We start from the raw sequence: 25,974 nt of genomic DNA on the forward strand, positions 1-25,974 counted from the left end.
TTCAGAGCGTATATGATCCTTCTTCCCATTGCAGACACCTTCTTTTACTTCAGTTCTGTGGTAAACCCACTCCTGTACAACATCTCTTCTCAGCAGTTCCGAACCGTATTTCGACAGGTCCTCCGTTGCCATTTGACGATAGAACATGCCAATAAACAGAAGCTTCTGCGAGCCAATTTGAATTCTCGAACCAGCACTGGCCATTTTATGCGTCCATTGATCTTCCTTTCATCTAAGCGCAATTCTTCTAGAAAGAGCCCTGTTTTCTTAAGTACTTTTCAGAATGAGACCAAACCTGACTACAGTCCACCGAAATTGAATCTTGAATCACCGGAGACCAACTTGGAAATAATGCCACTGGAGACTAATTTAGAGTCCAGTCCAGCTGCACAGAATGGCCTTCATGAACATGAAATGTGACTCCGTGTAAGGCAAAGTTAGATGATTAGCAATAAACATAACATGGAAATTAAAATAACTGCGGATCTAGAAACTGAACAATCAACTATACCTTCTTTAAGTGCTGTTTCTGATGGACTTGTTTCCAGTTACACAAATGGAGCATGAGTTTGTGTGCCATTCGTTTTTTAAAGTGCACACTAGAAATTCAATCAGACAACTGAATTTATTACTTGCTGACCAAAAGGAAAAAAAACAGGGAGAGGAAGATGGTTCTTGGACCAAACTCTTCTTTAGCAGGGTGGCAGCAAAAGAACAGTAGTGTCTTTGAAGAAAGTGGGATATGGGGATATGGAACAAATAATGCCAGGACAAAAAAAAATCCTTTAAGTTTAGCAATGCACTGATGATAAAAGAGCCAATTTTAAGAGCAAAATAGTAGTTAATATGCCTGCCTTGGGCACTGTGCCAGAATTCCCCCTCTTTTTGGGCCGGGGTCCATTGCAGAGTGGAGTATTGCAGCAGCTGATACAAACAGAGTTCATTTTCCCTGGGGAGCAGAAAGACTGGTATCCAGCAGAGGCTATGAGACAGGCTGCTGAGGATGCGCAGGACTTGCGATAGAGGATTCCTGTGACACAGAACAAAAGTTACTTAGCTTAATATGAACATGCTTTTGGTGTATGTTAGAATCCTGTTTGAAGATTCTGACGGACAGTTGGGAATGCTGGTTAAAATTTTCAAATCAATATTGGGGATTTAGTCTCATCACTTCCATAAGTTAGAATAACAGATGTGTGACTAAAATCCCTGCATTGCTATGAAAATCTCAGCCATTGTTTTAGATTTGTTTTAATGTTGTAAAATACACAATATGCATTGTAAAGCCATACATTTTACAACCAAAAATGTAATCCGATGGAGTGCCTGTTAAAAGGTTTGAAAAGGAAATCTAGTCAATTTCAAAAGGCACTCGAGTTTCAGATACTTTACTGGCCTGAGTCCTCCGGCACAATTTTTGTAGCTTTAGAATTACTTTTTTTTTTTTCCCAATGTTTTAAAAATGTTGCTTTTGCTTGTTGCTTTGTGGGGAAAAAATGTACAAAGATGGGTAAGTGATTGACTTTGGGAGGGGGAAATGACTAAACACAAAGCACTGTTCAATACACAAGGAAAACCAACAAATAGATTTCTCTAATGTTGTTCAGTTCTAGTTGTTGTATTAGGAGAGGGTAAAAACAATTTGAAGAGAAATTCTTTTTTTAAAGTTGAAGGTGTTCCTTTAAAAGCTAGTATCTCGAACTGTTTTTAACTGAATAAAACGCAGTGCACTCTGCATTCTAATGCACACAATCCTATATTTTAAAAATTTTATAAGGTTGTAAAATAAACAGTTATTACCACTCAATACTTCAAGGGTCTTTCCTTTATGTGATATGACAGAAATTTAGATAGGGCACATAATACAGCCGTGAATCCTTGGTTTTTTTATTTTTTTGCCCAATTTACCTGGGGGAAGATTAGGGAGAGGAAGGGGTGGAAGTATAGTAAATGCTCAGTAAGTGTTACATGTATTCAAGATTAATAAAAACCTCATTCCTCTATAGATATCATGAGTAGGATTTTAAAAAGTGCTCATGTCAGTAGGAACAAAGTGAGGCCACTGATGAGTGCTTTTTAAAATCCCACCCATAACCTTTTGATTTTTATGTTCACGCTAATAGGCCAAGACTGCCTGTCTGAGAGGAAAGGGGATGCCCTAGCCAAAGAAGAAAATGCCCTGAACGCGCATTCAACTGCTTACCTCTTAGTTTCTTTACTCTGAAATAACATGCCCACCAGTATAGTGTGTTGGCTTCTAAGTAGGGCTGTTGATTAATCGCAGTTAACTCACGTGATTAACTCAAAAAAATTAATTGTGATTAATCGCAGTTTTAATTGCACTGTTAAACAATAAAATACCAACTGAAATTTATTAAATATTTTGGATGTTTTTCAACATTTTCATATATATTGTATTCTGTGTTGTAATTGAAATCAAAGTGAATATTATTTTTTTATTACAAATATTGCACTGTAAAAATGATAAAAGAAATAGTATTTTTCACCTCATACAAGTACTGTAGTGCAATCTCTTTGTCGTGAAAGTGCAACTTACAAATGTAGATTTTTTTGTTACATAGCTGCACTCAAAAACAAAACAATGTAAAACTTCAGAGCCTACAAGTCCACTCAGTCCTACTTCTTGTTCAGCCAATCGCTAAGACAAACAAGTTTGTTTCCATTTACAAGAGATAATGCTGCCCACTTCTTATTTACAATGTCACCAGAAAGTGAGAAAAGGCATTTGCATGACACTTTCATTGCTGGCATTGCTAAACATCCATATGCCCCTTCATGCTTCGGTCACCATTCCAGAGGACATGCTTCCATACTGATGACACTCGTAAAAAAAAAAAAATGCATTAATTAAATTTGTCACTGAACTCCTTGGGGGAGAATTGTATATCCCCTGCTTGGTTTTACCCACATTCTGCCGTATATTTCATGTTATAATAGTCTCTGATGATGACCCAGTACATGTTGTTCGTTTTAAGAACACGTTCACTGCAGATTTGACAAAACACAAAGAAGGTACCAATGTGAGATTTCTAAAGATAGCTACAGCACTGGACCCAAGGTTTAAGCATCTGAAGTGCCTTCCAAAATCTGAGAGGGACGAGGTGTGGAGCATGCTTTCAGAAGTCTTAAAAGACCAATACTTCAATGCGGAAACTACAGAACCCGAATCACCAAAAAAGAAAATCAACCTTTCGCTGGTAGCATCTGACTCGGATAATGAAAACGAACTTGCGTTGGTCTGCACTGCTTTGGATTGTTATCGAGCAGAACCCGTCATCAGCATGTGCGCACGTCCCCTGGAGTGGGGGTTGAAGCATGAAGGGACGTATGAGTCTTTAGCGCATCTGGCATGTAAATATCTTGCGATGCCAGCTACAACAGTGCCATGCAAATGCCTGTTCTCCCTTTCAGGTGACATAAACAAGAAGAGGGCAGCATTATCTCCTGCAATTGTAAACAAACTTGTTTTGTCTTAGGGTACGTCTTGACTACCGACCGGATCGGCAGGTAGTGATCTATCTATCAGGGATTGATTTATCGTGTCTTGTCTAGATGCGATAAATCGATCTCCAAATCGACGCCTGTAGTCCACCTCAGCAGGAGGAGTAAGCGGAGTTGATGGGGGAGCTGCCGCTGTTGACTCACCACCCTGAGTACAGCCAGATAAGTTGAACTAAGATGCTTCAACTTCAGCTATGTGAATAGCGTAGCTGAACTTGTGTATCTTAGTTCGAACCCCGCCCCCAGTGTAGCCCAGGCCTTAGCAATTGGCTGAACAAGAAATAGGACTGAGTAGACTTGCAGGCTCTAAAATTTTTACATTGTTTTGTTTTTGAATGCAGTCTTTCTGTACATAATTCTATATTTGTAGGTTCAACTTTCATGACAAAGATTGCAATACAGTACTTGTATTAGGTGAATTGAAAAATACTATTTTTACAGTGCAAATACTTGTAATAAAAAAATATAAAGTGAGCACTGTACAATTTGTATTCTGTGTTGTAATTGAAATCAATATATTTGAAAATGTAGAAAACATTCAAAAATATTTATATAAGTGGTATTCTATTATTTAACAGTGCAATTAATCACAATTAATTTTTTTAATCACTTGACCGCCCTACTTCTAAGAGGTTTTTTTTTAAATATTATGCATTAGTCGGTAAAACTCAAAGCACTTTATAAAGGCAAGTAAGTATCAGCATCCCCACTTTCCAGATGATCCACAGAGAGGTGAAGTGTCATGCTAAGGTTCACAGAGCAGGTCAGTGACAGTTAGGGTTAAAATTCAGGTCTCCTATGGAGTTGACCATGCTGCTTCCCAGCACAGAAACTGAAGATGTCAAAGCTGTGTCTCTGGGATGTTGCTTAGTCTTGCCTACCCAAGGCCCCCTCAGTAATACTATAATGACAGAATGCTCATTATTAAGCTTTTGTGCTAACCATAATGTACAGTTCTGAAGCATAAACCTTTATGTATAGATTCATAGATACTAAGGTCAGAAGGGACCATTATGATCATCTAGTCTGATCTCCTGCACAACGCAGGCCACACCAAATTAGCTGACAGGAAAGCACTTAAGTGATACTTAAAGTACATACTTAACTTCCACTGACTTGAAAGGAATTAAGCATAGTTTTAAAATTACATGCCTACATCTTTAACCCTCTCTAAATCCCGGCCCTTGTGGGTGGGTCACTAATAGTTGTGGGGAAGTTCCTTCTTAGGTGAGCTGAGATAAGGATATGAGGATTCACTGGAAGAATTATGTGCCCACGTACACCATGAATCACAGCCCAACAAGGGCTCCTTGAGGCCGAGCACTAGGAAAGCAGAAGTTTGGGGAGGAGGCCAAAGAGGTGGGGGTGTGGCTTGTGGAAAGCCAGCTATGATATGTAGGTCCACTGGCTAAATCCCCTTTGAATGGGGGGAAGAGAGCAGTGCACTAGTTCTACGGTCTAGTAGAGACCTTAGGCAGTAATAGCTACGGCAGAACAAAGCCATCTTCCCCCCCGACTTGCTGTGAACCTCCCCCAGTGCACAGTCTATTTGGTTTGTGCCCTGGGGGAAATTATTTCCTACGCTCAGCAATATTGCTTAGAGAGGAAAAACAGCTGTTGGTCTTATTTTAATCAATTCCCTGCATGTTGCCCCAAAACTGGTACTGTTCTAGTGTTGTGGAACTTTCAGAATCGACGCCAATATAGAGTTATCTACAGAAAATTCTTATCTTCTTATCCTGATCTTAATTAAATCAATGACCTGCTTGGAGCCAAGATTTCACCCACTATGTTGGGTTCATCTTTGACTATTGATGCTACCATGGTATCTTACCTTAAGGACAGACGTTCATCCACCTTATTTTGGGTAAACTTTGTTAACAAGGGCTTTTTTTCCTTTCACAAACTGATGTCAAAGTTTGCATGCGGGTGACCCTGGAAATAGATTATTCCGGTCCAGGAGCTCTAACAGTGTTACCCCGATAGGTTCATGATGCTGGCATCCCAATGTCTGGGTTGCTTTGTCCAAATTTATTCTCCAGCATTTGAAGGGCAAAAGCCCTGTCCCAGCCTTGCTACTTGCATGGCCATTGCTAGAGCTAATTTTCTCTAGTTCTTGAGAAATCACTGCTTTTGTGTAAGAGTTAAATGAGAACAACCATGCTGAGTGTTTCCCATTTCTATTCCAGAAGATCAGACCTTGGTGATGAGTCCTCTTCCTCCTCTGCAGGCTTCTGGCTCATCCAATCATCTCTATTTAGAACATGTCAAGAACATTGAAGCTGATTTTTCCCTGCCTAACTATTAAGCTTCTAGAATGTTAGTAACAGAGGTGCATGATTTTGTTCTGTTTATATACAGTTTTTCTTTCGCTGCTGAGCATTTTTCTTTGACTGAGATGGTTCTCCCCATTTCGTGTGATTTGCATCCACAGTGATTTATGGTTTAGGTATCTGATGTGACAGAGCCTCCAAGTCGTGTTGCTTTAACTGAAGGACTATGTTCATTACTGTGAACAGTTTGTTCATAGCCTCAAATGGAAGCATCCTGATTTTCACCAGGGAACTCTGAAGACCTCAATCATGATGATCATATACGCCTACAGCCTTAATTTCAACTGCCATCAATGGCTTTCTTATCTCCAGCATGAATTCAGTTGCATAATAGAGTTCCTGTAAAAACAAACCCTAAATTCCTGCAGGGAAGGTGGAATTTTAAACTCTAGTACTGTAGTTTCATGCACAGATGGAACACATTCATGCTTAAGTAGAATGAATCATCTGACTGGCAATAAAACCTCATTGTAACATTCATCTCTTGTAGTGTCTTCATGATTGTTTCTTCCAATAGAAAATTCCATTCCCCAATGAGTGTTTATTCCCATTTCCAGCTGCAGTAGCAGTAATCTGAATTAGACTCAGATTCTTCTTTAGATAATTAAAACTGTGCAGCATTCTTATAGTTGGGTTTGTGGCAGTTCTTTGGCTTTCTTAGAACTCTCCACATCCAAGATATCTTTTTATAAACAAAGTACAGATGGATCTGCGTTCAAAGGACCTGTTTCATAGAAATTATCTGCATTTTCAAGATGACTCTAGGAGTTGTCAGGTAGCAACTCAACTTACATGGAAAAAGGTTTTTACTGTGGTTGGCATGCTGTAATCCTTCTTCACAAGGTACAATAAAGATAAGCAAGTAGGCTGAAAAATAGGAAAAGCTGATGCCAATCGAGGCGATTTACTTTCTTCTTGCTCAACTTCTAGTCAAATACGACTCTTATTTCCCCACACCTTTTTGGTTCAAGTGGGGCAAAAGCAATGAAGCCCTGAATCACAGAAATCTTAGAGATGGTTATTATAGAAGACTAGCTCATACCTCTTTGGTCCTGGTTTCTTGAGGTAGTAGAATGAATATAGAACAAATGATTGCCTCCAAACTTTGATTCAAGGAAAAATTATAACCCTCCTCCAGAAAGGTTAGTTTCCAGGTCCAACAACACAATAAAATGTAGAGGGGAAAACCCATTCAAACAAACCTTTGCATACATCAGTGTTGCATATACCATTCATATAGTAGACTATGAACTAGTTGGGGGTTTTGGCAATCATGGAGTGCCATATGTGGTAATGCAATCTTCTTCTGGTCTCTAGAGCATGGTGTTCCTGTCGTCCTTTCATACAGCAATGGGAATTTTCACAGGGAGGCTATTTCATGCCCTATACACATCTTAGCCTAACTACATTGCATAAATTGGACTGTCTCTCCTATCACTGAAATAAATGAATGCCTATCATACCACAGTAGCTGCACGACCACATTTTATGACTATGAGTAAAGATGCTACTTTTCTTGCCGCAAAATAAGGTAAGCAAAACATGTCTACCCTAAGGACTTCATATGCTGCATATGAAGCACACAGTGAGCAACATAGAGCAAAAAATACAGTATATTCCAGCTCTGTGGAGGCATTTTTTTAGTACCGCTATTATATTAAAAATAAACTATCAAACACAAGCCAGCATAACAAAAAGTACTTCGCATCTGCAGGAGCACAGAAGGAAGCTTTCTATGTCTTGTTCTTTGCTGTATCACTAGTTTCTGTGGGCCTTTAATGTACCTTTCTTATATTTATTTGTCTGGCACTGCCCAGAATATGCTAGTGCTTTTGATACATAATAGAAGGTAAGGCTCCTGCCTAAAGAGCTTATGGCAGACCAGCTCAGTCACAGCATAAAGAAAAGCTCATACACAATAAAAGAAAGTAGCAACAGGACAACCAAAAATTGGGAACCATTCAAGTATAGAAGAAGACCAGTTACAACATTGAATTTAAAACAATCCAGCATTCTACCACCACACAGCATTCTGAGAGCACAATTGGGCCCAAACGTGTGTTCATATTAGCCTACTGAATAGCAATGATTCAGAACGGTTTCAAGAAACAAAGTGTTAGATTCACAAAGGGGATTAAGCAAAGCAATTCCTAACTTTCAGGTGTGCTGATACCAGTGGAATGCACAAACCCTGAGTTAGGGGCCCATGTGCCCTCTACACTGTGTGGGGAGAATTAGACACCTCAAAATGGGGTCCACAAAACACAGCATGCTGAGCTAGGAGTTGCCTAAACTAGCCAATAGAGTAATAGAGCCCACTGTCAGTAGCAAATGCCAAGGAGAGGGGTGTGTCATGAGCCCTGCCCCTCAAAGGGAATTAGATGCCTAAATCTGGGCTGGATGCTCATTAGAAGTGATTAGGACACTCTCATGGGATGAGATGCTAAGAGTAACAAGAAGGGTTTCTTCAGGTCTATTAGCAACAAGAAGAAAGTCAAGGAAAGTGTGGGCCCCTTACTGAGTGAGGGAGGCAACCTAGTGACAGAGGATGTGGAAAAAGCTAATGTACTCAATGCTTTTTTTTGTCTCTGCCTTCACGAACAAGGTCCGCTCCCAGACTACTGCACGGGGCAACATAGCATGGGGAGGAGGCGACCAGCCCTCTATGGAGAAAGAAGTGATTCGGGACTATTTAGAAAAGCTGGACGAGCACAAGTCCACGGGGCCGGATGCGCTGCACCCGAGAGTGCTAAAGGAGTTGGTGGATGTGATTGCAGAGCCATTGGCCATTATCTTTGAAAACTCGTGGCAATCGGGGGAAGTCCTGGACGACTGGAAAAAGGCTAATGTAGTGCCCATCTTTTAAAAAAGGGAAGATGGAGGATCCTGGGAACTACAGGCCAGTCAACCTCACCTCAGTTCCTGGAAAAATCATGGAGCAGGTCCTCAAGGAATCAATTCTGAAGCACTTAGAGGAGAGGAAAGTGATCAGGAACAGTCAGCATGGATTCACCAAGGGCAAGTCATGCATGACTAATCTAATTGCCTTCTATGATGAGATAACTGGCTCTGTGGATGAGGGGAAAGCAGTGGACGTGTTGTTCCTTGACTTTAGCAAAGCTTTTGACATGGTCTCCCACAGTATTCTTGCCAGCAAGTTAAAGAAGTATGGGCGGGATGAACGGACTATAAGGTGGATAGAAAGTTGACTAGATTGTCGGGCTCAACGGGTGGTGATCAATGGCTCCATGTCTAGCTGGCAGCCGGTATCAAGCGGAGTGCCCCAAGGGTCGGTCCTCGGGCCGGTTTTGTTCAATATCTTCATAAATGATCTGGAGGATGGTGTAGATTGCACCCTCAGCAAGTTTGCAGATGACACTAAACTGGGAGGAGAGGTAGATACGCTGGAGGGTAGGGATAGGATACAGAGGGACCTAGACAAATTAGAGGATTGGGCCAAAAGAAATCTGAGGAGGTTCAACAAGGACAAGTGCAGAGTCCTGCACTTAGGATGGAAGAATCTCATGCACCGCTACAGACTACGGACCGAATGGCTAGGCAGCAGTTCTGCAGAAAAGGACCTAGGGGTTACAGTGGACAAGAAGCTGGATATGAGTCAACGGTGCGCTGTTGTTGCCAAGAACACCAATGGCATTTTGGGATGTATAAGTAGGGTCATTGCCAGCAGATCGAGGGATGTGATCGTTCCCCTCTATTCGACATTGGTGAGGCCTCATCTGGAGTACTGTGTCCAGTTTTGGGCCCCACACTGCAAGAAGGATGTGGAAAAATTGGAAAATGTCCATCAGAGTGCAATAACAATGATTAGGGGACTGGAACACGAGAGTTATGAGGAGAGGTTGAGGGAACTGGGATTGTTTAGTCTGCGGAAGAGAAGAATGAGGGGGGATTTGATAGCTGCTTTCAACTATCTGAAAGGGGGTTCCAGAGAGGATGGATCTAGACTGTTCTCAGTGGTATCAGAAGACAGAACAAGGAGTAATGGTCTCAAGTTGCAGTGGGGGAGGTTTAGGGTGGATATTAGGAAAAACTTTTTCACTAGGCGGGTGGTGAAACACTGGAATGCATTACCTAGGGAGGTGGTGGAATCTCCTTCCTTAGAAGTTTTTAAGGTCAGGCTTGACAAAGCTCAGGCTGGGATGATTTAGTTTGGGATTGGTCCTGCTTTGAGCAGGGCGTTGGACTAGATGACCTCCTGAGGTCCTTTCCAACCCTGATATTCTATGATTCTATGTAAGAGACCCTGATTCAATTTCCCCTTCTGCCTGATGAAAAGGGGCATCCATCACTCAGGTGAGTGCCCTAACCATTGGACTACGGGCTAATCTGATGTGGAGCTCTCTGGCTGAAGCTGTTCCATGGTTATAAATAATTAAATAGCCATTGGGCCAGAGAGAGGAAGCGTAAAATAACTATAGTCCAGTGGTTAGAGCACCCATGTTTAAATCCTGGCTCATTAGACAGAAGAAAGACTGAAACTGGGGTCTCCTAGATGAATGCTGTAACCACTAGGCTGATGGGTATACAGGAGCTGCTCTTTCCCTCCTTCCCCAGCAAGAAGGCTGTTCTACGCAGAGTTAGGCAGGCACTGAGCACACCTACCTGATCAGGTGCTGCATGGTAATGCCTAATTTGAGAATCCTGCAGGGGCTTAGGCAATAGTTAGGTATGCAGGCACCTGTCTAAGATGCAGTGTGCATGCCCAGCGGCTGGAATCTAGGCACCTAAGGCACTTTTACAGGAAACATTTTTGGTACTTAGAGAATTTATGCAGGAACTGATACATCCAGACTTAGATGGCAGCTGAGTGAGGGGTTTGTAAATGCCAGTGGTGACTAAACACTGGTCTTAGGCACCTGAAGTGGGAGTTTGTGGCCTTAAGTCCCTTTGGGAATGTGGCCTAAAAACAAAATTAAACAAAGATGAAATGGCCCTAGATTAAATTAAATATGTCCTAAAAGAGACATTTCTATCATTCCAATTCATGTTTTGCATCATAATGTTTCTGATTGCTGGGCTATCAAATAGTATAGTATAAGAACTTCTCCATGGCCCGAGATAACTATTCCTCCAATAGGCTTTTGTAAAGAAGACGAGAGACAAGGAAGCAACATATGGAAAGTTGCTGCCATATTCTTGCATTTGGTGCTTACCAAAAAGGCTGTAAATTAGTTACTGTTTCAGTCAAGCTCATCTGAATCAGCTGCACGCGCACACACTGTGTGAAACCGGTAATAATAATTAGCCTCACTTTAATGATACACATTCATGATTAATTAAGTCTGTCTTGGATGTTATTGCATTTGTTCATAAAGACAAGATTTAACACAGTGTATACAAGTTGATAAAGCATTCTTCTATCACCTTTGTTATACCAGCCTCCTAAATGGCCTCACCTCTTGTTCCTCTGAATTTTTTAATTTTGGGGGTCTTGGGAAATCTGTACGGTCATGCTTTTTTGAAGCACTCAGACTTGATGTCTTGTCTTTCTACCTACACTTTCTCTGCAGTTTTAACTGTATATATGGTATTCTTTAGTTCTTGCCCTACATTGTGTGAGCCCTGCTAAACAGCTCCTGCATTTCAGCCTAGTGTCTGCTGCATTTCAGAATATACAACTCTTGAGTAATTATTGCAGTAAATATTGGTCTTCCGTAGCCTAGCTAAGTGCCCTAACCATTGGGCTATGGAGTCAATGTCCCGCTCTGACCTAATGACCATTTAAGTAATGTATGTAAAGTGAAACAACTTCCACAGGCAAGACCCTGCCCACACTAGCCATAGCACTCACTAGGAGACTGTCTTCAGGTCCCTGCTTTGCTCAAGTAGAATGCAGATTTGCACTAGGTATTAGGGGAGCCCATCACCATATCCTAAGTAAGTGCTCTACCTGCAGGCCCAATGGGTATGAAGGCCCTACTGCCGGAATGGTTCTTGAAAAAAGGCCGACCTGGCTTAGGCCCTGAACGCCAGGACACAGTCCATGACTGTGACTTTCGAGTGGGGGGAGTTAGGCATCCAAGATCCTTTGAGGGCTGGGTTTAGGCAGCTCCCTGCTCAGTGTGCTGACTTCTGTGAATCTCTTTTTTTAGACACCTAACTCTCCCCATGCATTGTATAGGGACCCTGGTCACCTAAGTCAGGGTGGTGAATCCCACTCGATGGCAGAGAACCTATAAATAGGCATAGCAACACTCAGCCATGCACCCCCTCCTTGTGAATCCCACCCTTCTTGTAATGCCAGAATAATTAAATATAATCTTTGATGTATATCATTTATCAAAAATCATATTTAATTTGAAATATAGGACTTGAGTTCAGATTTTTTGATACATCCACAGATGGTCAAAAACAGACTGCAAAGCCACAAAAGGATTAGGGTATAGGATTATCTTGTTCTAGTGGAGGATCTGGTACAGATTAACTAGGACAGCCTTTGCAACAGACTAAGTGGCTTTGACATGCACCTTTTCCTCCACTCACTAGATTGTAAAGCTAAGTGTAACACCGACAAACCCTGGTCGTCAGCAGGAGCGATCGAACCTGGGATCTCTGAAGCTTAGTGCATGATTCTCTGCTGCATGAGCTAAAAGCCACATGCCACTTAGTAAAGGCTGTAGCAGACTCATTACTCTCTAGGTGGTTTAAGTGCCACTGGAAGAGGACAGAACACCACACCCAGCAGGCATCAGTCACATAAGCATCCCTGTTTATCTAGTATTTGTTCACAGGATTCATTATGCAGTGATTTGATGCCACAAGTCTTTTTGGGATTTTGCTCTCCGATTTATAGAAAAAGTCTTTATGAATATTTGATCCAATAAGGTCCTACACGTATTAGAATGTGACGCATCTTGCAGGTGGAAAAGGAATGTTTCCTTGCATTATGCTTTGAAAAAGAAATCATGTATTCAAAACTTGCTTATGTGCAACTAGACTAATATTCAAGAAGCTGAAGTTGTTACAATAACTTCATATAAAAGACTCAAACCTGTGCTCTTGTTTTGTTTCTAATAAAGAATAACCTGCTTGGAAGAGATGAAAACTGGACATGCTTTTAATTTTACACACAGGCTCTTTAAATTGTGCTGTTTCATTTTAGACTAATTTTGCTGTCCCTACTCTCTCAAAACTCACACGGAAGTTAATTACATTTTAATAACAATTGTACTTATGTACTACCTTTCATGAGAGAATCTCAAAGTGATTTAATAAACGTCTAATTAATCTTCACTATATTTAATTGTGATCCTCAATTTATAAGGAGGCACCTGAGGCATGAGGTTAAATGATCTGAAGTCTGCAGCATAACCAGAGACAGAACTCAACTCTTCTATCGCCAAGACCTATGCTTTAGAACGAAGGCCCTGCATCCCCCCTTTCATTACACTCGTAAGGATTCCAGAATTGGACCCTATAAATATATTAAGGAGCAAGTATATCCATTACAATTAGATTCTGAGATAGTGTAGTATAGTTATGAAAACTACATCCATTATCTTAGTGTTTTCTTCCTAAGGGCTTGCATGACTTGAGTGTTAATTTGGATTAAGGCAGGGTATGAATTTAAAGAGCAATAGCTATTTCTGAATAACTCCAAGTGTGGACACTCATTCCAGACTTATTCTTGACTGCGTCCTGAATAACTCCGGGTGTAGACAAGCACTAAATAGTTCTTCATATACAATTTCAATTTATGCTTAGAATGATTGCAGCAACAATTTAAAAAATTCGTTTAATCACGGCCTTGGTTTTTAAATCCTTTGGGCAAATACAGTAATAGGTGGTTTTGAACAACACGTCTTTTTTAAAAAAGATGCTTGATTACCTGCTTTCTGACCTTTCTGCCATGACCATGTCATGTAGGGCTGAAAATGTTCTTAGATGAAAACAGGATAATTGCTGGATACAGTGAACAAGGGACTGGATTACTGTGATTTATTTTACAATACTGTAGAAGAACATGGCATCAAATTGTGCCTTCCAATTATGGCACTGGAAGTCTAAAGCAAAACAGGCTTGTTAATATTGTTTTAAATAATGACCCAGGAAAATCCATCCTATTGCTTGCAGCTTCACAAAGCACAAGTGAGGCATTAAACTACTAAAAATATGCATTGATTAGCAAAGTCTAAGAGCAGCATCTGGTTTTTCTGTATTACCAGACAGATTTTTTTTTTTTTTTTAGTAAATGCCAAGTATGGATTAAAAACAATTGCATTCCAGTCAAACCTCAGCTTTCATTTTCCAATCTTAACCTTTTATTTTCTGCTGTTGTATCTATTTCATCTTTACAATTTGCTGTGCACTAGCAGTAAAGTAGTAAATTGTACAACTTTTCAAGTACAGTTGGCTTGTGCAGTCGTCAGCTGTCCTTTCTTTCTACATGGTAGGGAACTGTCATGGATATTGAGATCAAAATGTATTCCAGTTTCCAGTACTGGACATTTACTCAGGCTTCTGACCTTTCAGCATCAGACTTTAGTATTTTACTTGCAGGTATTGATTATAGTAGTAATTCCCTGAAATGAATTAGGGAGCCATAGTCCTTATGCTATTTGGAGTGTTAAATGGCCCCAATCCTGCAAACATTTACACACAAATAACTTTACGCATGTGAATAGTCCACATATTTTTCAAGAGCCTTATTGAGTTCAGTGCGTCTATTTGCATGTGTACAGCTATTTGCCAGTATACATATTTGCAGGACTGGGGCTAACGTCGTCAGCTCTTGCAAGTTTAACACAGAAACCTACATTCAAGTCTTGATGGAATAAAGAAGGACCTAATTTATTAGTATTTTGTTGTTTAATGTATATATTTATGGTTTAAATCTAAATATATATTCTGCTATTGATTTTGGATATTTAACACTTTAGAACCCGATCCTGCTGTCCTTGACTTCAATGTGACCAGGATGAGGCCATTGGTTTGGGGGTTTTAAAATGATTTTTAAGTTCACATTGAAAGTGTCACTGGTAATACCATCATTAGAACGCCACGTACTATGGATGCAGCATTTGTGATTACTCTCAATTTTGTCAACGGATGCCCCTGCTATAAAATGAAAATAACTATATTGTTGTCATTAAATATACTTGCTTGTGTTTAGCTCCCCAGGAGTTAGAGAAAAATCTGGGCAGGTCACTGGAAATTGTTTTTGAAATTCAGATTCATTTATATGTGAAATGTGGGGCACAATATGGTACTCGATAAGGGACAGAGTTCAGAGATACCAGCCTATGGGCACCATATCCTATCATTGTACATATTTTTCAGACAAGCCCAGAAATAGAAAAACATAAAAAGCTATTGTCCATGTCCTGTGAGAAATGAAATTCACTGGACCAGATATCACAACCTCCTTAAAATAATACAACACTTCATCACTTTTGCGTTTGGATCCTTTTCATGGTTTTCAAGTCATCAACTACTTGAAGTCCACAACTAGCTCCACCATTACTTTACTGTATTTAAAACACACACGCACAAAGCAATTTATTATAAACTCTCCATGGTTTCACCTTATCTAATGCACTTAATTCAGTTTATCTCCTGCTTGTTTTGTAGTGTTGTAGGCAACTGATAGAAAGCGATTTATTAATAAGAGAACATGCCCTACAGCTTTGGCATCTGAAAACAGTTTCTGAATGGTAATATATACACCCCTCGAAGTTTACAGCATATAGTGAAAGTTAATGACATATACTATAATTCTTTTATTCATATGCAAGCTTTTATTCACACCCCAACAAAAAGCATCCAGGTGTTGTGAATATTGGTTACTATGCTTTGATTCTGTTCAGCATCTAACAGTGCAGAACAAGATGCTATTTGCTAACAATGTCATGCACTAAGTTACTTTATACACTTTGAAAAATACTAATAAAATATATTGTCTTAAGTGTTATATTAGTTTTGAAAATGATCAAAATAGATAATATGTGCATCTCTTCATTCCCAACTCCACTGAGTTATTAAAACAAAAAGACTTTAATCACTTTTGACATTGTTCTTAAAAAAACAAACAAAAAAAAAACACCACAACAGAAAAAACAACCCACACACCCTGAAACCACTGCAGGAATTGGTACATATTCCTTTCTGTAAATTTTTAAGTGATAAAGATGAAGTTAAAGAAGATTTATAGCTATTATCTATAAAGCCATAATGTCTAGAGAGATTCTGAAGGTGTTAAACTTTGTTGGCTATGGTAATCTTTTGTCAATAAATGTACGCAGGGCACACTCTCCCCTTGATGCCAATGTGTAACTGCTGCTTGAGTCAATGGGAGTTATGCGGTAACAGAAATCTGTCAATCTGCCTGAGGCGTCAGGTGATCAGGCTGAGGCCACAGGATCATTAAGGGAGGAGATGATGTAACACACCAAGTGCTTAAATTTTAAGTTTATCGATAAAATAATAAAACAACAGCGGAGAGTGATGGATGCTCCCCACATCACTCAGAGGAAGGAAGAAAGTGTTAGTGCCCCAAGCCCTAACCCACTTTCATACTCACACATGTTCTACCTGAGGCTGGCCAAGCCTGGGTGTAACGTGAGCAGAAGAGAAGGAAGGGTGACCAGGAGTTCTGTCCTGGGCCCAGGTCGTCCCGGGGTCCGCTATGATCTCCGAATTACTCCAGCTCTCAGGAGGGTTTTAAGTCCTGGGTTCCTTTGGGGGTGTTCCATTCCGTGACCTCTGTTTCTGGTGCTCTTGTGCCAGTCCAAACCGGCTTTCTGTGGTCTTCTTCGCTTTACCAAAACACAACAGCTCCAGGGACGCGAAGCTCTGCTCCCCCCCCCATTGTCTCGCCTGTGTTTTCCATCTCTGCAGCCCTGGTTCAGTGTACTTTTTCTTTCTCATGGCTGGCTGTGGCTGGGTGAGATAATTTTTCATCTAGCGCCGTGACCTTGGACTGGGGCCAGCTCTTATCATCGGACTGAGCTTGCTAGCTGCAGTGTTGAGTTAACCCATTCTCTGCTTTTTTTCTCCTTCCCTCTTTGGCCTCTTGTAGCCTGAAAATGAATCTTCTACTCCCCACTCACACTTTTGACCCTCCCCAAAATGCTTTGCGATGCTTGCAACAGCGTTAGCAACATGCAGTGCTGATCTGCCTTCCCCAGGGGAACCCCTGAGGTTGTGACAGTTATGCATATGCAGGAGAGGAGTATATACTTGTTTAGCCCTTAAGAACGACATATATGGTGCAACTTGAATGTGGCAGCAAAGGAATCAGAGGTGAAGGTGTTAATGTAGGACTAGTTGTGGTAGAAATTTAACATCTGCTTCCCTCTGCTTCATAAAAGGAGGGAGTTGGAAATCAGTATCATGAAGATCCTTAGAAACAGCAATTAAAATTCACCAGTGAAATGATTATCATGTTCCTAGGCACTACTTTAAGTACAATTACAGGAACTGCTTTAATTATACTGCAGTATTCTATACAAGTGCATGCATGGGAAATGCCACTGTAAATTGAAAAAAAAAAAAAAAAAAAAAAAAAGAGAACCTTTTATTGCAGATGTATTGAATTGATGAGGTTGTAGGTGACTTCATTTACAGGGAAACTTTATAAATAACCTCATCTTGCTATCTAGAGAAAATTAGTTTTTAGAAACTTTTTTTGGAATGCCTATTGCAAAACTTTTTGCCTTTTTCCAAGCGGCATTTCTAATGCAGATACTAGGTGAATGGTGTAACAGAGACAGTGAAAAAAAGATTTACAAGCTACATAACAGAGAAGTAGCAAGAGCATGAAGCCTTGTTTTAAAAATTCAATAGCCTGTTATAGCTACTGAGCATTGAGATGGTCTAAGAATTTTACATTTTCCAACTCTGTCCTTTGATTTTTCTCCCGTCACACTTGGTTTCCTTCTACTCTGTTCATTTTCTGGGTTTATTCTATTTTTAAAAACACCGTTATTTATAGTGATAAGAAATTGCCTTGTACCATTTTTTGATGACGGTTGTACGGTTTTCTCCATTTGGAGATAGACTGGGTTCTGTATTTGCTGCATTTCTGTATCTTTTTGCAGACTATGGGCCTGATCCAAAGCCCATCAAAGTCAGTGGAAAGACCAACTCCCCTTGCATTCAGTGGGTTTTGCATCAAGTCCCAGGTGGTCAGGTCACTCGTCACCAATAGAAGAAAAGTTGTATTTCTTAGAATTTGTTTTATTTAAATATAATAAACACATGAATAGCCGAAACATTTAATTCGGTGCAAAGAAGAGAAGCGTGCATTTAGGTTTCTTTGTTCTTGTATTCACTTGAACAAAGACAAGTAGCAGCTTTGTAGATTGAGTGCTCAAAAATCAGTAAAAAAAAAAAAATAATAATAATAATAAAAAAAAATCAGTTACCAACGTTTTCCTGAAATAGTTGCAAATAGAATTAATATAATGAACGCTTCTCATTCATCAAACATTTCGTCTATGTAATCTGCTTGCAAACATCAGCTGCTTCTTCAACTAGAAGGCTAACCTTAAAAACCTATCCCTTATGTTAGTTTCTATAGCACCAAAAGTATTTGATATGGGCTTCAGTGCCTCCTCCAGAGCTCACAGTTCTTCCCTATAAAGAAGAGAAGTATTGATGCTTTTTAAAAACTAGGTTAAGTAATTAGTTGGCAAAGTGCATTCCCTTTAGTGAAATATGGTTCTTTTGCATCTCCCATTGGAAGCCATCTCCCATTACTACCTAAAACTTAGTCTTGAAAAATGCATAAATAATGGTACTGAAACTTGGAACATTTTTGTCATTTACTTCATGAGGTCTCCAATTCTGTACATTTTGGATGGGTTATCTAGGTTCTATTGTAATACAAACTGATATAATAAGAGAACATGTGTGTTGGGGGGCGGGTGGGAGAAGAGGGTATATTCGCTCAGTATAGTCACCCATCTTGGTACATGCTTAACTGTTTCCCAAATACATCCCACTTTTATTATTATTGTTTTAATTAGGAAATAGACCATTTGTGACATTAGTGGAACCATCTGATTGGTACTGCTTAAGTTGATCTGATTTAAATATGAATGATTTCAATATCTATTTTGAAAATCCAAGATACTCATAACTGTGCTTTTTTAACTTGGATTTTTGTAAAATTTCATATTTTACATAGGATTGTTAGAATGTCTTGTGTAGGGATGAAATACATTTCAGAAAACTGGTTCTAGACCCAAATTCTGAGAATGCTTTGATTGAGTAGAGTAAGGTTTTAAACATAGCTTAAGCTTCACTTTACCTTAATTAAACAGGAGTGGTTTGTCTTGACTAAAGTAAGGCTTAAGAAGTATTTACAATATAAATGAATAAAGCTTAGAATTGCAGTTCTCCTTTGTATTATTGAGGAGAGAGCTTAGTATAGAAATAAAATTGAACCACTGAACTGTCATTGTTAAACTTAATGACCACTAACAAATATGTAAGAAAATAGCCATTGCCTACATGCTCATGAGTATAATGTATACAAGCATGTAAATCAGTGACCCCCTTGACTGCAAAATAGACAACTAGATTAATGTATGTTGCAAAGGACGGGCGACAAGGTTCATTAGGTTACTGATTCAGACCATGAACTTTATCTCAATATACTGCATTTAACTTTTAAATAAGGTTTAGGAGAACATGAAACATTTTGCTTACTGACAGAGCTATATTTTACTAGAGGCAGAATTTGGCTAGTCTATAAAAATTAAATTATACTCCTTTTACTGTATCAAGTCGAGGAAAAAACTAATTACAAGATCACACTGACAAGCAAATGCAAATGCATATTCTTTATATACTGGGTTAAAAATTCAAACTCAAATATTATTATAAAATGAAAATCAATATTTGAAATACTTTTCAGTTTTCAATGATAAGCACATAAAACTGAGTTTTAAAATGGCCTGTCAAAATAAATGTTGAATTATTAAATGAAATTTTTGAGAATGAGCCATTTTATTTTACACACATTTAAACAACAAGAAAAAACCCCAATAAGAGATGATTTACTCAATCCTCCTTGCTTTACTACCACCCTTTTCTCGAACTGACTGAGGAAATAGGAAAGAAGCTTAACCTGTACCGCAAATCTCACTCAATTTGGAATAGTTAATTTAAAAATAAAATTTACTTCTTTACGGGAACTTGTAACTCTCTAACTTAAAACTAATAAGAACTGCATTTACAGAACAAAGCCAAATAAGACTGAACTGTAGTCTGCTATGCACTGCATGATAGGTATCTATGGGAAAATTCAAACGTCAGTCCAGAGACTTTCATTATAGGCAATGTAATATTGCCCAGGTAAAAGAATAGAAGAACATTTCATTAAAAATGTTTCTCTACCTTTATTTAGTCTATTGCAAACCAGTTTCTTTGTAGTGGTGAAGACAAGTTTATGCAGCCATATATTTTTAATACCCAATCACAATCATTCATATTTTCCATATAACATAGTCACAAAAGCTTAATCAGCCAGTTTGCAAACTCAGTTGTTAATCTGATTTTTTTAATCTGAACAAGTCAGTTGTACATACATGCTATGTGAGTGGCTTCCACTTAAATCTTTTGGATACCTATACACTTAAGTAAACCATTCCTTGTGTAAGGAGGTCTAACTGCAAACACTTCTTTGTCTAACATTCATCCGGAAAACAAGATTATAGATGTTTCTTTGAAGGCTGTTATAGTTTGAAATTGTACATTAGAATAAAAATATTGTGCAAAGGGAAGGGGATAAAAGGAAAGAAAGTGGCAAGAGTTAAATTAGGATAATTTACATGTTTTACTGGGAGGGATCTGATTTGACTATATAGGATTTTATGTGATCCTCCACATCATTCATTCAAACCTATTTAAAAGCTTATAGAATATTTGGGGTGCATGTGGCAAAGCCTTCAAACTGCATTTCAAATATTTGTCTAAAATTATGCATAGGTTCAAAGCACCTCACAACCCATAACTGTCTCAAACCTCCACCACCTTCTCTGAGTAAATACTCCTTTCTTGAAAGAAGATACTATGTTTGAAATAAAGAGAAAAACCGTGTTTTTACCCAAAATATGTTCACATTTTAAAGTTGAATTCTCTTACTGAATGGCGACTAATCTTCCCTTAAGTATATATCTCTTTCTGTCTGTTCAGAACAAATCCCAAATACTTTACAAAGTAGCTATAAGTGCAGTACTGTGTGTATGGTGTTATCTGTATTGAGGACAAATGCCAACAATGCATTCTCTATTTACTAAAGAGGCAATTTTACCACTTTCTCATGATTTGCAGGGCGTTAATCATGGTTAGCTGTAAGATCAGAGTTGCTGATAAATACCTTGGTAAATATCATTTAGGTCTGTAGAAGATTTTAATAGTATTAATCACTTTTGTTTATGTGGAAACTATTTTACATTTCAAGTCCTGTAGCTATACTTATATTTCCCATTAACAGAGGGAATCTGGTATTGTTGGAAGGAGACAGGCTGTGGCTTTATTTACATAAACACCAAAACAGTCCTATATGCCATCCTTAATCAACAGGCATGTATAAATTGTTGCCCTCAGCTGTGAGCCACTATATCCATCCAAGATCCTTTCCCTCCGAATCAGTGGTACTACATACTCCCATCTTTGTACATCTTCTGGATTCCTGCCTTTTGTAGATGAGTTTTTCAATTGGAAACACCACTCAGTGTGCAGATCACATCTAATTTGAGGAACTCCTGAGAGCCAGTACTATCCTAGCTCCTTCTACCCCTGCAAACATCACAGGTGGAGGCTATGATAGGAGCAGGAGGCTATATGAAATAGCAAACAGCCAAACACTTTTCCTCTATCACAGAGCTCAACCCAAAAGTCTCTGATAAAGCTGGAACGTTTTATCCAGTTAGATGACTATGATGGGTCCTGAAGTTTAACATACAAAACACCTGCCCCCAAAATCTCTAAAAATATCTTGAAGTATTTGATGTAATGGATTGATTTACAGCCCAGCCCAGAGATGATTTAGGGAGAAAAGAACAAACATGGCTGGCTTCCTCTTGAAAATATTAGTGATCTTTGAATAAAAAACTAAAAGCAGTGCACTGTATTCTAAAATTAATTAGAGCAGTGACAGAGCCCCTAAAGAATTTTCAGAGATAACATCCATATGCCCAATACATTCTTTCAGCCATGCCCACTTGAATTCCAATATCTTTCCCTGCTCACTGTCTTCTGGATGAAATCCCATAGCTCAGCTTCTTATCCCACACGATCAACCTTTACTTTATGTGAATTGCTGGAGTAAATAAAGAAAAGAAGGAATTTAGTAATTTAATGCACTTTTCCTCCATCTCTTGGGAAAGGCCCATCTAATTAACTATAATGAGATTAAACTAACTTGTTATTAATTTTCCAGTGCTGTGAAACTAAATTTGACCATATGATCATATTTTAACATCTTTATTAACATTTGTCTTGTAAGTGTCAATATTTTCCATTTTAAAGGAAAATTATTAACCTAAAGTATCTGAAAAATACAATAAATTTGAGATAAAGTCCCTTTGGTAATAACATAATATGCCTTAAGCTAAAAATTCATAGTAGAGAAAAATGAACAAATGCAGCTAAGAGCACCAAACAATACCAAATAAACCTGGAAGAGTGTAATTATTAAGTTCTTACCAGAACTTTTTTCCATTACTTCTTTCTGGCACATGTCTTGAACATTCACTGTGCAGTTCACAATGAACTCTGGAGCAGAGCAGTCATTATTTAGCTGGAATTCTTCACACTGGTAACACTGTATTTGCAGACCAATTCCTGGAATAGACAGAGTTTTGCTCAGAGTAGATCTGCATATGCCAAAAATGCTGCTTATTTTTTCTTCACTCTGTTGTTCCATCTATTTAGCAGCAAAGCAAAAATATGGGTTTTGTCAAAAGATTTGTCTACAACTCTGGCCCATTTAGCTGAGGCTACTCCTTATAGGATCATAGAATATCAGGGTTGGAAGGGACCTCGCGGGGGGGGGGGGTCACATCCAGTCCAACCCCCTGCTCAAAGCAGGACCAATCCCCAATTTTTGCCCCAGATCCCAAACGGCCCCCTGAAGAATTGAACTCACAACCCTGAGTTCAGCAGGCGAATGCTCAAACCACTGAGCTATCGCTCTCCCCTCATAATTACCCAGATTCTTATAATTAGCTAACTATGTACAAACGGGGAGTCTACATGAGCGAAGCAATCCCTAGCCAGCCACTCAACTTTTTTGAATTATCCGAATTCCCTGGGGAGCAACATTAACGCTGCAGCCAGCAGGGGGCAGAGTACGAAGAACAGGACTGAAACAAAATTGATACCACTTACCCACCGACCCGGCACTCTCAGCTCCCACTCTACCCCGCTGGAGTCCCCTTAAAGCAGTGGGATAAGAACTATCCGTGCTTGGGGGACAGTAACCGGGCTAACAGACGCGCTTCAGCTCTTATCTGTGCCGTCGGGTTTACTTAACTACTAATTAATTACAAATGATTTAATTACTATTTTGCCATGCACAATTACAGCTGCAAAGCCGTCTTCGCTTCCCTCTTTTATCATGTAAATTAGGTCCTTCTCCAACACGAAGTGCAGGAAACTGTCACAGGCCCTCCATGCTGGGCGGGGGGCGGGCACTGCTCGAGGTGAGCCACTTCTCCACTACGTCGTCACCCAGAGGAGCTGTCCCCGGGCATGTCAGGGAACTGGGCGCTGCACGAAGAGAGCCCGGCTGTTCCCTATGCATCTCGCTGGGGACCGCTGGCAGAGCTGGTCCCTTGTGCATCTCACAGGGAGCAGCAAAATGCCAGAGGGGACCCCGAGCCGGGCTGACGATGCCGATTCAGTTCACACCGGCGCTGCTCCCAGGACGGAGGCTGGTAGAAGGGACCCAGACCTGAGCTGTTCCCAGCTGAGCGATGCTGTTCGCCAGGCAATCGCCCACAGAAGCTGGCCTCAGTCAGTGTTAGGATCGCGGGGACAGGGAGGCGAGCGCTGCGCAGGGACCTGGCTCAGGGCTGGAGACTGCGCTCAGCGAGCGATGACCCACAGCTGAGCTGATCCTCGCGCACCCGCCGGCGAGAGGAGGCGGGCTGGTGCATTGCCCGGGGGAGGGCGGTAAGCGGGGCACGGGCTGGGCAGAGGCTCCCCTCGGGAGCGCTGGGCGCAGTGCCGGGGGAAGGGGCCGCCCTGCCAGCAGCTGTTGAATAGCAGCGCGAACTTTGCAGAGTGGCGGGGAGCGGGTGGCAGCGGGGAGCTGCTGCGGGCGCCGGCGGGGAGAGCGGCGCGGGAAGCGGCAGGTGCGAGAGCCGGGCGCTGCCGGCGCCGCGCCCTGCCCCGGCCCCCAGGGGCGCGCTGCCCCGCGTCTCCTACCTGGAGCCAGGACCAATCCCCAGAAAGTTGCCGCGCCGAAGAGGAGCCACATCCTCGTGGAGCCGGGGCCCCGGGCTGCACGGCGCCCGACGCGGCGCATCAGAAGCAGCCGGGCAGCCGAGGCGCGGTGCCGCCGAGCCTCTTCCCCGCACCGCTGCGGAGAGCAGCTCCGGGAGCCCGCATCGCCCGCCCGGCTGCGCGCTGCCTCCAGCCTCCAGGAGTTGGGAGCGGAGACTGGCCGGCGCTGGGGGAGAGTCGGAGAGAGAAAAGTCTCCCGCTGCCCCCCTCCCTCGCACCATGTGACAGGGGAGGGGAGAGGGACCCCTCCCGGCACACTCGGGGAAGGGGAAGGGGAAGGGAGAAAGTTCATGGGGGGTGGGGGAGGGAGGAAGACACCCCCCCCCCTCCGGCCAGGCACTAAAGCTGGGCGGGCTTCCCAAGTTAACCCACCCGCCCCTCTCCCGGGGCTCCCTCTCCTGCTCCCGGTGTATGGGGCGGGGGGTCGCTAGCGATCCGAGACCCTCCCCAAGGCGGTGGGGGCTCAGGCGCTGAGCTACCGCTACACAGTGGCCGGTGAGTCGGGCTCTGCCCCAACCTCATCCCAGGCTGCGGGGCTTTGTCCGTGCGCTGCAGCCCGACGCGGTCTGGGAAGGGTAGGGAGAGCCCCCGTCCGGTGTGTGTCTGCAGGCAGGGCTCTGTCCTTCACCGGCGCGCACCTCCCGGGCCGGCAGGGGCCGAAGGGCTCCCCACACAGCAGGGACCCGTGGGGACAGACGGGCGGGCACTGCCCCGACCCTGCCCGGGCGGAGCGGTCACGAACCTTCAGCTTCTCACCCCCAACTCTTCCCCCGGCATGGGGGAGGTTACCAGTGTGTGTGTGTGTGTGGGGGGGGGGGGCTCGGTCCCTAATTTACCTAGGAGTGTGTGTATGGGCCGGGGGGGGGGGCTGACTGTAACCCTTAGTGTGTATATATGTGTGTGTGTGTGGGGGGGCTCTGACCTTATCCACCCACCTGTGTGTCTTGGGTGGGGTCTGACCCTAAGCCCCCCCACGAGCATGTGTATGGGGGGGGGGGGCTCTGACCTTAACCACCAACCTGTGTGTTGGGGGGGCTGACCCTAACCCCCCCCAGTGTGTGTGTGGGAGGGGGAGGGGGGGTTAACGCTAACCTCCCCTAGTGTGTATTGGGGGAAGCGGCTGTAGAAGGCGCTGCCCTTACCCCCCCCCCAACCCGTGTTTTAACGGAGGGGGCGGCGCGCTGCCCTTAACCCATCCACGTGTGTGTGGGAGGAAGGGGCGCCTCTGTGCTGTTTGCAGGGACACTCCCCCGCCGAAGGGCGTTGGTCCGGGTTAGTCTCGCCCTCGCTAATGGCCCGCGGGGCACACAGCAGCGTGCCCGTCGAGAACGTGCAGGAGGCCTCGGCCGGGTGGGAGGCGAGCGGGCCCAGGGCGAGGCGGGGGCACGCTCATTGCTGGCTAGCGGAGCTGTGGCCCAGCCCGCGGCTCGCTCGGCGCAGGGGGAGGCTCGCCCTCCCCCGGGGCGGTGCCCCCGCGCAGTCGTTCCCATGCCACGGTGGGCGCGTGTCGACTCCCTGGGAAGCGCTGCCGGGGCAGGACCCATTCCCTGCAGCACCCCCCCAAAGGCGCCGCCACATGGGCCGCGGCGAGGAGCGTTTCCGTGGCTGTCTCCGCCATGCGGGGCCTGGCTCTCGTCTG

General features: G+C 42.2%; 1 protein-coding gene across 2 annotated transcripts; it reads right to left on the bottom strand.

Annotated features, from left to right (window-relative positions):
- Positions 1 to 206: 206 nt before the first annotated feature.
- LYPD1 (LY6/PLAUR domain containing 1) lies at positions 207 to 24,488 on the bottom strand. Of its 2 annotated transcripts, none has more exons than XM_074967253.1 (3): positions 24,258 to 24,488; positions 22,533 to 22,670; positions 207 to 1,030 (listed from the first exon to the last, which is right to left on the bottom strand). In XM_074967253.1, the coding sequence occupies exons 1-3, from the start codon at positions 24,355 to 24,357 to the stop codon at positions 792 to 794; spliced, it is 477 nt and encodes a 158-aa protein (XP_074823354.1). In that variant the 5' UTR covers positions 24,358 to 24,488; the 3' UTR covers positions 207 to 791. The 2 variants fall into 2 exon arrangements, with proteins under 2 accessions (XP_074823354.1, XP_074823355.1); XM_074967254.1 differs by lacking the exon at positions 24,258 to 24,488 and adding an exon at positions 23,559 to 23,856.
- Between the last annotated feature and the right edge of the window lie 1,486 nt (positions 24,489 to 25,974).

Source organism: Natator depressus, chromosome 11 (genome assembly GCF_965152275.1).
Source record: "Natator depressus isolate rNatDep1 chromosome 11, rNatDep2.hap1, whole genome shotgun sequence".
Lineage (NCBI taxonomy): Eukaryota > Metazoa > Chordata > Testudines > Cheloniidae > Natator > Natator depressus.